The sequence below is a fragment of the Dermochelys coriacea genome, chromosome 2 (assembly GCF_009764565.3).
Source record: "Dermochelys coriacea isolate rDerCor1 chromosome 2, rDerCor1.pri.v4, whole genome shotgun sequence".
NCBI classification, from domain to species: Eukaryota; Metazoa; Chordata; order Testudines; family Dermochelyidae; genus Dermochelys; species Dermochelys coriacea.
Window position 1 is genome coordinate 229,173,927 of NC_050069.1, and position 12,286 is coordinate 229,186,212.

The 12,286-nt window shown below is 42.5% G+C and overlaps 1 protein-coding gene across 2 annotated transcripts in view; it reads right to left on the reverse strand.

Annotated features, from left to right (window-relative positions):
* Window positions 1-2,885: 2,885 nt before the first annotated feature.
* Window positions 2,886-12,286, reverse strand: part of CROT (carnitine O-octanoyltransferase) — a 34,335-nt gene continuing 24,934 nt past the window's right edge. Inside the window, exons 14-17 of one of the 2 annotated variants that reach the window (XM_038390056.2) lie at window positions 7,339-7,417; window positions 5,891-5,984; window positions 5,604-5,723; window positions 2,886-5,128 (exon numbers count right to left, since the gene is read on the reverse strand). In XM_038390056.2, the coding sequence (XP_038245984.1) occupies window positions 5,008-5,128; window positions 5,604-5,723; window positions 5,891-5,984; window positions 7,339-7,417 (414 nt within the window). In that variant the 3' untranslated portion in view covers window positions 2,886-5,007. Of the gene's footprint in view, window positions 5,129-5,603; window positions 5,724-5,890; window positions 5,985-7,338; window positions 7,418-12,286 lie in introns of those variants that run through there. The other variant, XR_006279421.1, reaches the window with a different exon arrangement.

The window sequence follows — 12,286 nt, forward strand, 5'->3', positions numbered from 1 at the left end:
TAAACCAAACAACTTTGTGAGAATCTCATCTTAATCACTTTTCTCCAGGAGCTTGGGCTTTAAGAAAAATAATCATCACAAGACGTGCCATGTTACTGAGTTACTCACGTAAAACAACAGGGAATTTCTTAACAAAGGGTGAGGCACTAACATCCTTGGAGATGTTAATCTTGCGTTAAGCCACAGTGAGCATAAGCATAATGCAAACTTTTCTAATCTATGCTCAATGGGTACACAACTTCAAAGTTCTGAGGAATTTATTTTATTAACTTCTTTATGAAGAAAAAAACTAGCTTGAAAGAAGGCTAGAAATGTCACTCTGGGAACTGTATAAGATAAAGAATAAAGCATTCTTATTCCAGAATAAGTGTGTCTACAGGGTGAGTTGTACCAATAGAACTCTGATGTAATTATACCAGTATAAATTTCCCCATGTAGACAAGCCCTACATTTTCACTTGTAACCCCTATTTTAGTCATTTTCCCCTTTGTGGTGAAGACAATTCCTGGGACTAAAATAGGAGGAGTTTTGTAGGTCATGAGTCTGGTACGGTAGGAGAGGTGTGGAAACTGTTACCACCCTCTAAATGCTCTCTGCATAATACACCCAACAAGTAATATTTGTTTGCCAGGAAAGGCTCGGTGTTTTCAACTCTCACAATTGTATTGCAAATTTTTCAGTATTTGTTCTTGATCTTTTAAGATCCAGCTTCTGGAATCATGCAATTATATGAAAATTCAGCTGTCCTAGTTTAAAAAAAAAAAAGGCTTCTAGCTTCCATGGTTGGGGAGAACAGCTTGAAAATGTGACCAAGTGCACCCTAAATGCTCAAACCTCATGATAAAAAAGAACTCCCAATATTACTGAAAAATCTCATGAATTTGTAACTTCGTGATCAAGATTTTTGACCACTTGGAGTTGGCAATATTGAGACGTGGCCCACTGCTGTCAAGACAGGTTTCTATGTTGTTTTAAGGTGAACTTAGTGCTTGTGAAAGATATCAGCCTGACTTCCTTAGAACAATGGCAATGCAAGCTTTCCATCACTTCTTAAAACTGTCCCAGACGAAACACTCAGGTTTGGTCAGTTGCTGTGACCCTACAATACTTGGTCACTCTGCCAAGGCTGCCAACAAGGGTGCAAGCTGTGATGATGATTTTGGTGACATGGACACCTATGCACTAGCAATTGGCCTGAGACAACCACTTTAGTTCAAATACGTAAACAAACATTCATCAATATTAACAGCTCTCACTCATCATCAACACAGGCTCGACTTAAACCAAGAAGCTATACATTCATCCCATTGAGCCATCCAGCCCCACATTTCTCACTGGTATATTTTAATTAAATTGTAAAATATCAGATTAGATACTTCACTTACCAACAGCTGTATGGGGTTTCTTTGCACTACATTTTTAATTTATTTAGCAAGTATCTTCTGCTTTGGTAACTGAACAGGTGGTCCAAGAAGCACTAGATAAAGCAAGACAAGGTTGCACCTGTATAGTAATAGCTCATCACCTGTCCACTGTCCAGAATGCTGACAAGATAGCAGTAATCCAGAATGGAAGGACTGTAGAACAAGGAACACATCAGCAACTCTTGGCTGAAAGAGGTGTCTACTATTCTTAGTTCAGTAGTTTTCAAACTTCTTTTCTGGGGATCCAGTTGAAGGGCAAATGGTTGGGGTGGGGGCTGCAGGGTGGGGCCAGGGATAAATGGTGCAGGACGGGGTCTGGGCTGGGGCTGAGGGGTGCAGGAAGGGGTTCTGGGTTGGGGGGGGCTCAGGGCTGGGGCATGGGATTGGGGCGGAAGCTTACCTCCAGCGGCTCCTGGTCAGCGGCACAGCCAGGGTGAGAGGCAGGGTTCCCACCTGTCCCAGTACCGCAGACTGTGCTGCGCCCTGGAAGCAGCCAGCAGCAAGTCTGGCTCCCAAGTGGAGGTGCACAGTGGCTCTGCACAGCTCTTGCCTGCAGGCACTGCTCCCCCCAGCTCCCATTGGCTGGTTTCCGGCCAATAGAAGTGCAGAGCTGGTGCTTGGGGCGGGGGCAACATGCGGATCCCTATGGCCCCCCTGCTGGCTGCATCCGGGGCACAGCGCAGTGTCGAAGCAGGTAGGCCTTAGCTGAACAGCACCGCTGACTTTTAACATCATGGTCGGCGATGCTGACCAGAGCCACTGAGCAAGGTGATCCAGTGTCTTACATGCTGCAACCCAGTATTGGGTCGTGACCGAAACTATGAAAAAAAAACTGCTCTAGTTAATGTTCAAGCTAGACCATGAAACATCCAAAACATGGCACTGCCTTTAATTCAAGTGTGATGGTGCATTAGTTTCAGTACTTTACAAATGACAGTATTACCAATCAGTCTTAGTATCTTTGTTTTAGGAAAGGCCTGTAAACAGAAGAGGTCCTGTTAAACCCTGGAAATCCAGGAAACACTGAGCTAAGCATATACCAAAGTCCTCAATTATTTTATAATCTAAACATTTAGGCCGGCAGCTCCAGTCACTAAGAGTTCTGTTATTAGCTCTGTCACTGTCTTAACCTGTTGTCACAACCTGGCCCTGTTTCCCTCTGGATGGGCACAAGTTTGTTGTGAATGGATCTGACTCCTAAATCCTATGTGGTTCTAAACTCCCCTGGATTGGGTAGTGACTGATCACTGTTTCTAGCTCTGGATCTCTCAGGCACACTGCCTGGTACAGACCTTGTATATGTCACTCTTCCTGGGCAGGGGGACTGCAATCTGGCCACCTAAACCCCAGAACCAGTGCCACAGCTCTCCCAAGCCCCCTGTTGCCTTCTGAGTGCTCTGGTTTTCTAGTTTTCAGGGACAACCTGGCAGCAAAGCAATGAACATAGGCTTAGCAAAGGAATTCTTAACCACAACCACTTTATTCTTGAATTTAAAAGCACAAGCAAATTACAGATCTATGGAAATCAACAAACAGTCCTGAATGCATTCCCCCTGGTCCAATCTCACCCTGTCTGGGAGTCCTAATTCTGGTCAGTGTCCTCAGGCAGATAATCTGCTGCCGTCACTCTCTCCAGCAAATTCTGCTTACATGTGCCAATGGTATGGTCTTTTGTTAGCAAAGCAGCCACCTTTTCAAAATTGTCTCTATCCCATTTCTATCCATATGTTTTGGCTGGTGAAGTTCCCAGCTTCATTCCCCACACCTCCCCCAACTTGTATAGATAGTCAAAGTCAATGGCCTTGCTGGTAGAAACCCATTTTTCCAGAAAGGAAAAGCCATTCAATAGTGATGGCTCTCACTGTTTACCCTTTTGAGGTCTCCCATAATCTAGCATGAGAACAGAATGTCTACAACAGCCTGATCTTGTCTAGATTGGTTTTCAACACCACCTGGATTTCTTAACCCAATATGGAAGATACAGTACAATAACGGTTGCCGTAAAGGTTACAATCACAAAATAGATTCACAAAACATGAAGTTTACAATTTGACCAGGATAAACACTCAATCTGTTATACCTAGTATTCTAGCAATTGTAGTATCTGCTTGCAAACAACACATGGGTATGAACATATCACAGTGGTCTAACGAATAGGCACTGAACTGCAAGTAAGAAGGACCTGGGTTCTGCTCCTGCCTGATTGCTGTATAAACTTTGGGAAGTCATACATCTCGTTTTCTACACAACCATTTTGTCTGTTTTGACTGACTCCTCAGAGCAGGAATAGTCTCTTCTAATGTTTATTTTAGAGCACTTAGAAAAATTGGCAATTAAAGAGTAAGTTAGTGTCAATGTTAACTAAAGTGATGCTAACTGCACCATTGTAATATGGTACCTAGCGCAATAAGGTTTTGATCTCAGTGAGAATTCTAGTTGCTGTACTGTAATACAAACAATAATAATTCCTGACTTCTCCAGGGGTCATAATACCTCCAGAAGGGCAAACAGTGTGGATTTTAGAATCTCTGCTAAGTCTGTTTCATCATCTGTACACAAGAAACTCCCCTTTTAGAAAGTCTGGTTGAAATGCATCAAGCAGTATAGATATAAACAAATCAACCAACATGAAACAAACTTTTTGGATTGTTTTATTTCTAAAACAGCAAAGAAGAAATTACAAAGTTTATCAAACAGAAGTCTTCTTTAAAATCCAAAGAAAGCTTAAAATCCTGAGAGTTTTATCAGACTATACTTAGTGCCAGCTCTAAATTTGCACTTTATTTCTGTGGAGCAGCAGTAATATTTGTAGTTATTTCATCACAAGTATGTCATCCCTTGGAAACTTGCAAGTAGCCATCCTAGTTTCGTCTCTTTATTTTGTAAAGGAACCATCTTAAAATTAAAAGTATTTTTCAAACTATAGTGATCTCAGCGTTCACCTGAGAAACTAGTCTCTATTCACGAATAAGCTCTTGATTTGAAATTATCCCAATGGTGAAAATGGAAGACAGTAATAAAAAAAAATCATATATAACTTGAAGTCTGTTATTCTAACATTTCTCCTTGATTCTTTCACAAATGAAAAATCATAAAAACTGTCACCAATGTCCATTGCGAAAGCATCATCATGTATTAGCACTGGAATGGTTACTCTGAACCACAGAATAAATGCACCATAGAAATAAACTTCATCGGATTATCACATACTCTATCAGCTACCATTAGGAAAATTATAAAAACAAGCCATCACAAATTCTCCAGTTTCCAAAAATCACAATAGTCTGATACATTTGCATTGTTGAGGCATTGTTTAATATTGCATAGTTCTACACTGATCATTTGCCATAGTTTGCATTGTTGGTGCAAATGGATATATTATTCTTAAAAGAAACTTGCATTGCTGCTGCAGTAAATCTCTTAAAATGGACAGATTTGCATTAGTTCTGCTTAGCATCTATGCTGAAGTCTCATTAAGTGTTCTACATAGACTTTAATACTCTTTGTGACAAGCATTTCATTTAGCAAGTGCCAGATACAATAATGCATAATACGTGAAGGCACAGTAATGTCACTTTCAACTCTACAGATGGGCTGTGGCCATTAGTTGTATCATGTCCTGAAGAGACTGGAACAAGTTCTTACACAGCATTTCTGCATCGGTCTCTGGGCATGATTTCCAGGCAGTGCAGGTCACAACAATTCTATCAGTACAAAGGTTAACTAGTTATTTTAGATCATGAACTTTAAGCACATCCCCACACAAACTGTAAAATTATTCATTGAAATTTTGAAACACGGGTGTCTAAATTGGGCACTTAAATAACATTGTCTTGATTTTTCAAAGCATCAAAACATCCAGAGCTCCCATTGACTTCAGTAGGACACGTAGGTATTCAGCAATTCTGAAAATCAGGCCACTGTAGTTTAGATGCTGATACGGATTTAGGTACCTAACTTTAGTCACTTACATTTGTTGTCCAATATGTTCCTTTATTGCAATTAGCTTTAAGATTCTGGATATTCTCTCTCTTTCCCTCCTATTAGCTGTGAACTTCCTTTACCTTTGTGACATTGATACAATCGGGCAACGTAAAAATGGGGAAGAAGTTCAGATAACAGCTTTACGGTTTTCTTCTGAGTGATGCCAGGCCCAAGAAGGTAAGAATATACCCTTACCTGTCATCTCTGATTCTATAGAAAAAGCCATAGCCATGATGTATCATGGGGACAGCAGCTCCACCAACGTTAGTGTAGCCAACCAGGCTAGTGGAAAGCACAAAATTTCCACCTCCCCCACTGTGAAGTAAAAAAAAGCAAATTGTTTGATTTAAATTAGTATTAAAAAGTGGAGCTAAGAAATACAAAATTATTGGGATCAAGAGATTGGCAAGATGAAAGCAAATGTGATAAACCCATCAACACCCAGAGGTTTGACTTGCAAATAGGACAAGACTAATAATTACCTTCTAGTGAATGCAGGGTCTGTGAAGAGTTCTGGCATAGGGAGTCCTTCCTCTTTTGCTATGAGTAGGAGACCCAGAAGATGACGGTCAAATCCTGTCAAACAAACAAGAAACCTCATCACTGAGAGAAATGTCTAGTTCTTCCTGGTTTGGACAATGGGAATTTCAAATGCTGGACCAGAACATATCATGGGAGAGTCCTAAAAAGAAAGGGATCCAGACTGAAGCACCCTGAAGCCATCTCCAAAATGTGGTGTCCAAAGAGGCCTTTGCATTTAGGCTACAATGGAGATAAAATACAAAGAGTTTACCTCATTACTAGCCCCCTCCAGCTCCAATGAGAAACATCTCCCCTTTCATACCAGGAGGCAACCGGTACCATCTGGGAATGGGCCCAAACGATCGAAAGCACAGACATGCTTTTCTTCACATGATCTGTTCTGACACTCCATCCATCTAGCAATGGATGCTTTGAAGGCCACAGCACTCTAGTTGAGTTCATCATACAGATGGAAAAGACTATCAAGAGCCCGCAAGCTTGGCTACTGAAAGGCTGTATCTAGAAAGGATGAGATTTCAGACTAGGCAAAAACTGTTATGCTGCACACCCCAAAAACCTACTTTGGGCTTCTGCTAGGTCTGGGTGGCTTTTCAGGCCTGGTGCCTGGCTAAGGAAACTAAAAATTATTGCTGCTGAGCATGTAATCACTTAAGCTAACCTGTAGGAAATACTGAGGAGAGGGGTGTTGCCCAAGCCCTGCCCCTTAAAGTAAGTTAGGTGCCTAGCCTCAGGCCAGCACCATCAGCTCCTCCTCTTCTATATTTTGTGCGGGTCTTGAGCTGGTAGGCACGCTCTAAGGTAGCCTCTGAGCATGCCAAACAGATCAGGTCATAAGCGAGGCTGGGGGCACAGCTAGTTTGAGCATCCCACCAGGGCTTAGGTGCTGAGCAGGCTGATGGCGTCAGGATTAGGCAGCTGTGTGCATGCCCAGCAGTGGATTTTTAGGCACCCAGAAGAGTTTACCGCAGAACTTAGGCACTTACAGGGTTAGGCAGCAGCTGAGCTGGGTTTTGAGGATCTAAATCTTGGACTTAGGCACCTACATGGCACCTTAGGTGCTTAAGTCCCTTTGTAGATCTAGCCCCAGGGGACTGGAGTCACTTAAACGTCCATGATTACGACCCTCGCTCTTGCTCTCCTCCACCCCACCCCACCCAAGCACCACTGCCCCTTGCAGGGAGAAGAGAGGCAACACATAAACTAGGAGGAAATGCCAAGGGATATAAAAAGGCAGGGGCTCCCAGCAGAAATTCAAGATATTTCTGTTCCCCTGGGTGGTCTTAGATTACTCAGACTGACCCAGTAAGGAGCCAGAGAAATCATAGTAGGCCAAAGTAAAACTCCTTTTTCAAGCACAAAAGAAAATTAGTTGGTAGAAAGAAAATACCTTTTCCATTCTCGCACTCTTTCATCATCTTGTTGTGCTTTGCAAATGCCTTTAGCATCTGTTGCTGCCGTTTATGAGACTGTGTTAAATAAGAAAAACAAAACCAACCCAGTTGAATATTACACCAAGAGACACAGATAAGCAAGTTCCTTCCTTCCACAAGCTTTAGAGCTTAAGAAGAGACGAAAATGTAGGAGCATGGAAAAGCTACATTTGTGCCTTATGTCTCTCTCATTTTTTCAAATTCCCTGTGATTTATTTGTTTCCTGAATCCTATTTCTTACACGAGTTCTTGATAATTTGTTTCTTAGGTCTTAGCCAGTCACCTTATGTGCAAAACAGTTTTCTAAACCTTAAGCCCTTTCTCTCTCTTTTCCCCCCACTAATGACAGAAACTGAAGGAATTGAAAATGGTCACTTTAAACTAAAGAGATTAAATACAATGGCTTTCCTACACTAGCACCAACTTAGAAATACATCAGACAGTAGCAAACATGACAGCATTTCACAGCCATGGAACTGCATGTGGAAACTGCAAAGTGAAAAGAGAGCCATTTGGAAATAGTGAAGTGTCTCACTTCATTGCTCTTAAATTAAACACACGTAGCAACTAGAGGCACAAGAAGGGCTTAAGCACCGAAGTAGCAGGCAGCTAAGTCCAATATATGGCTGCCACTGGCATTAACAAAACCACTGTTCAGCTGCTACCTAATCCTATAAGCACCTAAGTTTCCATCAGTGAAGTCCTTAGACGGAGGGGGAGCCTGGCCAAACCTGAGCGGTGCTGTGACCCCATGCGCTAGGTTGCAATGCCCAAAGAGAGGAGCCAGGCCCAACCCCGTGGGACAGGAGCCAAGTTGTCGTTGTGGTGGAGTGCTTGGTCTCCAAAGCCCTCACAACGACCACTCACAGTGGTAATTTTTTTGGAAGGGTGAGGAATTCTCAGTTTCAGATTTTGCCTCAAGCACCCAAAACCTCTGTATGGCCCTGACTATGCATTCCCTTGCTTATCTCGCCTGGGGGCCCAATCCCATAGGCATGCTCAGAGACCACCTTATAGCACGCCTACCGTAGCCAACTCTGCACAAAATGAGAATGATGGTGCCCCTCCCCCATGATACCCCATAGTTAGAGTACAAATCCAGCACATGGGGAACCCGGGTTCAAATCCCAGCTCTGCCTGATTCAGAGCAGGGACTTGAACTCAGTTATCCCACGAGTGCCCTAACCACTGGGCAGTGGGTTAGTTTGCGGTGGTCTCTCCCAATTTCTGCAGTTGAAGCTGTTCCACTATCATTGGGCCTGAGAGACAGAGAATGATCTACAGCCTGGTGGTTCCACGTTCCAGTCCCTGCTCCACTGAATATTTAAGTCTTTCATACAAGTGGAATAGCTTCAACAGGAGACATTGAGAAAGCCACAGCCCAGTGCAAGGGGCACTCATCTAGGAGATGGGAAAATGGGGTTCAGGTCAGGCACAGCAGGGATCCAAACCCAGGATCCAAATCCACATCCTGGTGAGTGCCTTAACCACTGGGCATGGGGGAAGAGGGGCACCACCTCTGCTCTTCAGAAAGGGCTGATCTAGCCTAGGTGCCTAACTCCAGGAGAGGATTCATGGCTGAATCCCAAGCAGAGACTGGCACCCAACTCCCTTTGAGGAGCGGTGTATAGGCCACAGCCCTCACCTCAGCATTCCCTACTGGCTAGTTTATGCAGTGCTCAGCTCAGCATGCTAGCACCTGTGAATCAATTTTTTAAGCACCTAGCTCTCCCCACACACTGCAGAGGGAGCCTGGACGCCTAAATTGGAGTTTGGAGCGTTGCAGTGCTCTAGTCCCTCAGTGAGACACTGAAAAGAGTTGCCATAAAGCTGAGTGTTACAGATTAAAAGGGGAGCAGATTGAGCTTTTAAATGGATGAACACTAGGGAAGCTCTTAGCTTTATTACGTTATTAAAGATTCTCAGATAGACTGGCTCACGGCTAGGTCCCAACTCAATCTGCCTAGGCAAAGCTCTATTAACGTCAATGTAGGATCAGATTGCAGGATCCAGGCCTAAGCTGTTGTAGTTAACAATGAGTAAATACAGAAATATAATAAAATACAGGGGGCAAAAGACAACAGCATTAGTAGAAGGAATTTACTGAAAGAAGAACAGAGAGGAGTAAGAACAAATAGCTAGAGATTTTAAAAAGTGTTTTGAGAAAGAATACTATCAAATTATATCAGAGGACAGAAAAATAAGAGAACCAATGGGCCCATCAATATGATAGGAAAGCAAGGTTAACTTGGTTATTGAAAAATAATGACTTCTTTGCATCAGCAGAATATTGGCAATGCATCCATAAGAACGGCCATACTGGGTCAGACCAATGGTCCATCTAGCCCAGTATCCTGTCTTCTGACAATGGCCAATGCCAGCTGCTTCAGAGGGAATAAAAAGAACATGCAATCAAGTGATCCATCCCCTGTCGTCCACTTCCAGTTCCTTGAAAACAGAGGCTAGGAACATTCAGAGCATGGGGTTGCATCCCAGCCCATCCTGGCTAATAGCCATTGATGGACCTATCCTCCAGGAACTTATCTAGTTTCACAGATGGATTGCATGTTGTGTGAAGAAGTACTTCATTTTGTTTATTTTGAACTTGCTGACTGATGTACTTCTGAATATTAATGAGAAAAGACTGGAAAAAAATGTTTTATTGAAACAGTGGAACAGCTATTTAGCAAAATAAGGGGTTACTTTCGTGGATTATATGAAATTAGGAGTAAGTCAAGGAGCTGGAACTGTTCAGTTACTTTTAACAAATCTTTTCATACAAGACAGGTGCCATGTGACTGGAAAACAGTTCATGTACAGCTCAAATGTTTGCAAGAGAGGGTTCTAGGAAAGAGGCTGAAAATGACAGATATGTATATTTAACAACTATATAAAGAAAAGCTAGAAATTACACTTTAAAAATGCATTTGGAAAAGTTCAGTTCAGGAGTGAGACAGCACGGATTTGTGAGAGGAGAGTAACTTCAGCATAATCTAATTAGTTTTCTAACAACTATTGGTTTAGACAGATGAGAAAAATTGGGGTCAATATACCAGGCCTTTCTGAAAGCTTTTGACAATGGGATGGGGTGAGCAATTGCAAAAACACTCTAAACACTGTTTGACTGTAGTGATAAGTACTCCAACTGCATTTCTCTGGTCTTTACTTACTCTTCCCAGTGCAGAATTGCCCATTTGTAAGAACTTTTCCCCCAGCATGCATTTTCTGGAGCTTTCTGGAGCTTAAATTTGGCAGAGGCAAACAGCTGTAGCCCTGATTGGGTTAGTTTGCAAATGGCTGCTGCAGCTTTCTGTTATTCAGTTGGTAAGTACTGTTGTTTTTTCTTTCCTATTGCACTCTCTCATGGATTGGATAATAAGTGCAAAGGTAGAGTTAAGCCAGTCAGCCTCTCTCAGGGTCAGGAAGGAATTTTTCATTGATCATGCTCTCTCCTTCCTCTAGCTAGCTATAGGTTTGTTTGTTTGCCAATTAATGTCGTTGCCCACCATCATGGTTTAAAAGTACAAGAATTTTGATTATGTTTAACCACAGATTTTAGAGAGAGAAGTCCTACTAGTTAGTCTATACTCCTGGCAACGTAAGCAAAAATATAAGTTAGAGGTGGCACGGTTGTCAGCAAATTGCTCCAAACACTAAGCCCAAGATCTGTTTCTACTTTGACGCTACATTCCATTTATTTATTTATGAAGCCCCTTTGACCAAAAATGGTGAATAATGGTAACAGAAGGACACAAACTGAAATGGTCAATAACTGATGGGTTCTTAGCAACAACAAACTATTAAGCTCACAAGGAAAGGAAAAGAAGGGATGAGACAGTAAGGCTCTGTTTTTGCAAATCTCTTAAGCACATGTTTAACTTTTAAGCACCTACTTAAGTGCACCCTATTCAGCAAAGCGGATAAGCATGTGCTTCAAGTCCCATGAAGTTCATCAAAAGCAACAGCATTCAGAAATGGAAGAGACAGCAGTTGGGATGAAATTTAAAATGATGAAGGGAATCAGAAAAATTGAGAGGAAGAGAGATCCCAAGGGATCAGTGCTAGAAACAGCAAAGTTCAATATTAATTGGCTGTATGAGTCTTACTGTAAGAAGATAATTGAAGACAGCAAACAGAAAAGCAGGGAGGAAGATAAGAAAAAAAGGGCAAGTCAGATTTGAGTGATGGCATTAAATGTCAGTTTTAAAGCAGCAGCACAAATGGATGAGAAGCTACTGAAGTGAAGAGGAGAGAAGAAATAAGGATAGTAAAGCGAAGCATCAAACAGATGTGGTTTGGTGGCACACTGCTATGTAAGCCCAATATCCAAGATGAAGAACATGAAGAGAAGCTTTGGATTTTTTCTAAGATATGTAAACACATCTTGCAAGATCCTTTCCCTGCTCATCTCCTCAGGCTCCCAGACAGGTGCAGTGGGAGAAGCAGAGGAAGAAACTTTCAGCAACAGCCAGTGCCTGGGGAGAGAGAGAAGCAGGTTCTGCTGATAAGCTAAACCTTTGAAGCTTGGGGAGAGGAGGGGACGGGATGGGATGGGACGGGATGGGGGGGGGGTGGGCGAGAGAAACAGAAGAGAAGAAAGGTCAGCTCCCCAGCTCAAGTATAAGATGAAAGACTCTTAGACTTTGGAATCAGTCCTGCTGACAGCAACTTCCCCGTGCAGATTTCACACACACAGATGAGCACATGCACCTCCCAGACTCCATGCCTCACAGCGATGAGTCTGCAATTGGCATAGCACTGACCACACTTAATTGGGAGGGGGGAGCTGCATGTATGGGGAGTGTACAACAAAGCTGAGTTACAAACAAAAATAAAATTTAAAATTAAAAAAGAGAGTGGGGTCATTTACTGCAGTTCACCTAAGATAGAAAAATTTTGAGAGCC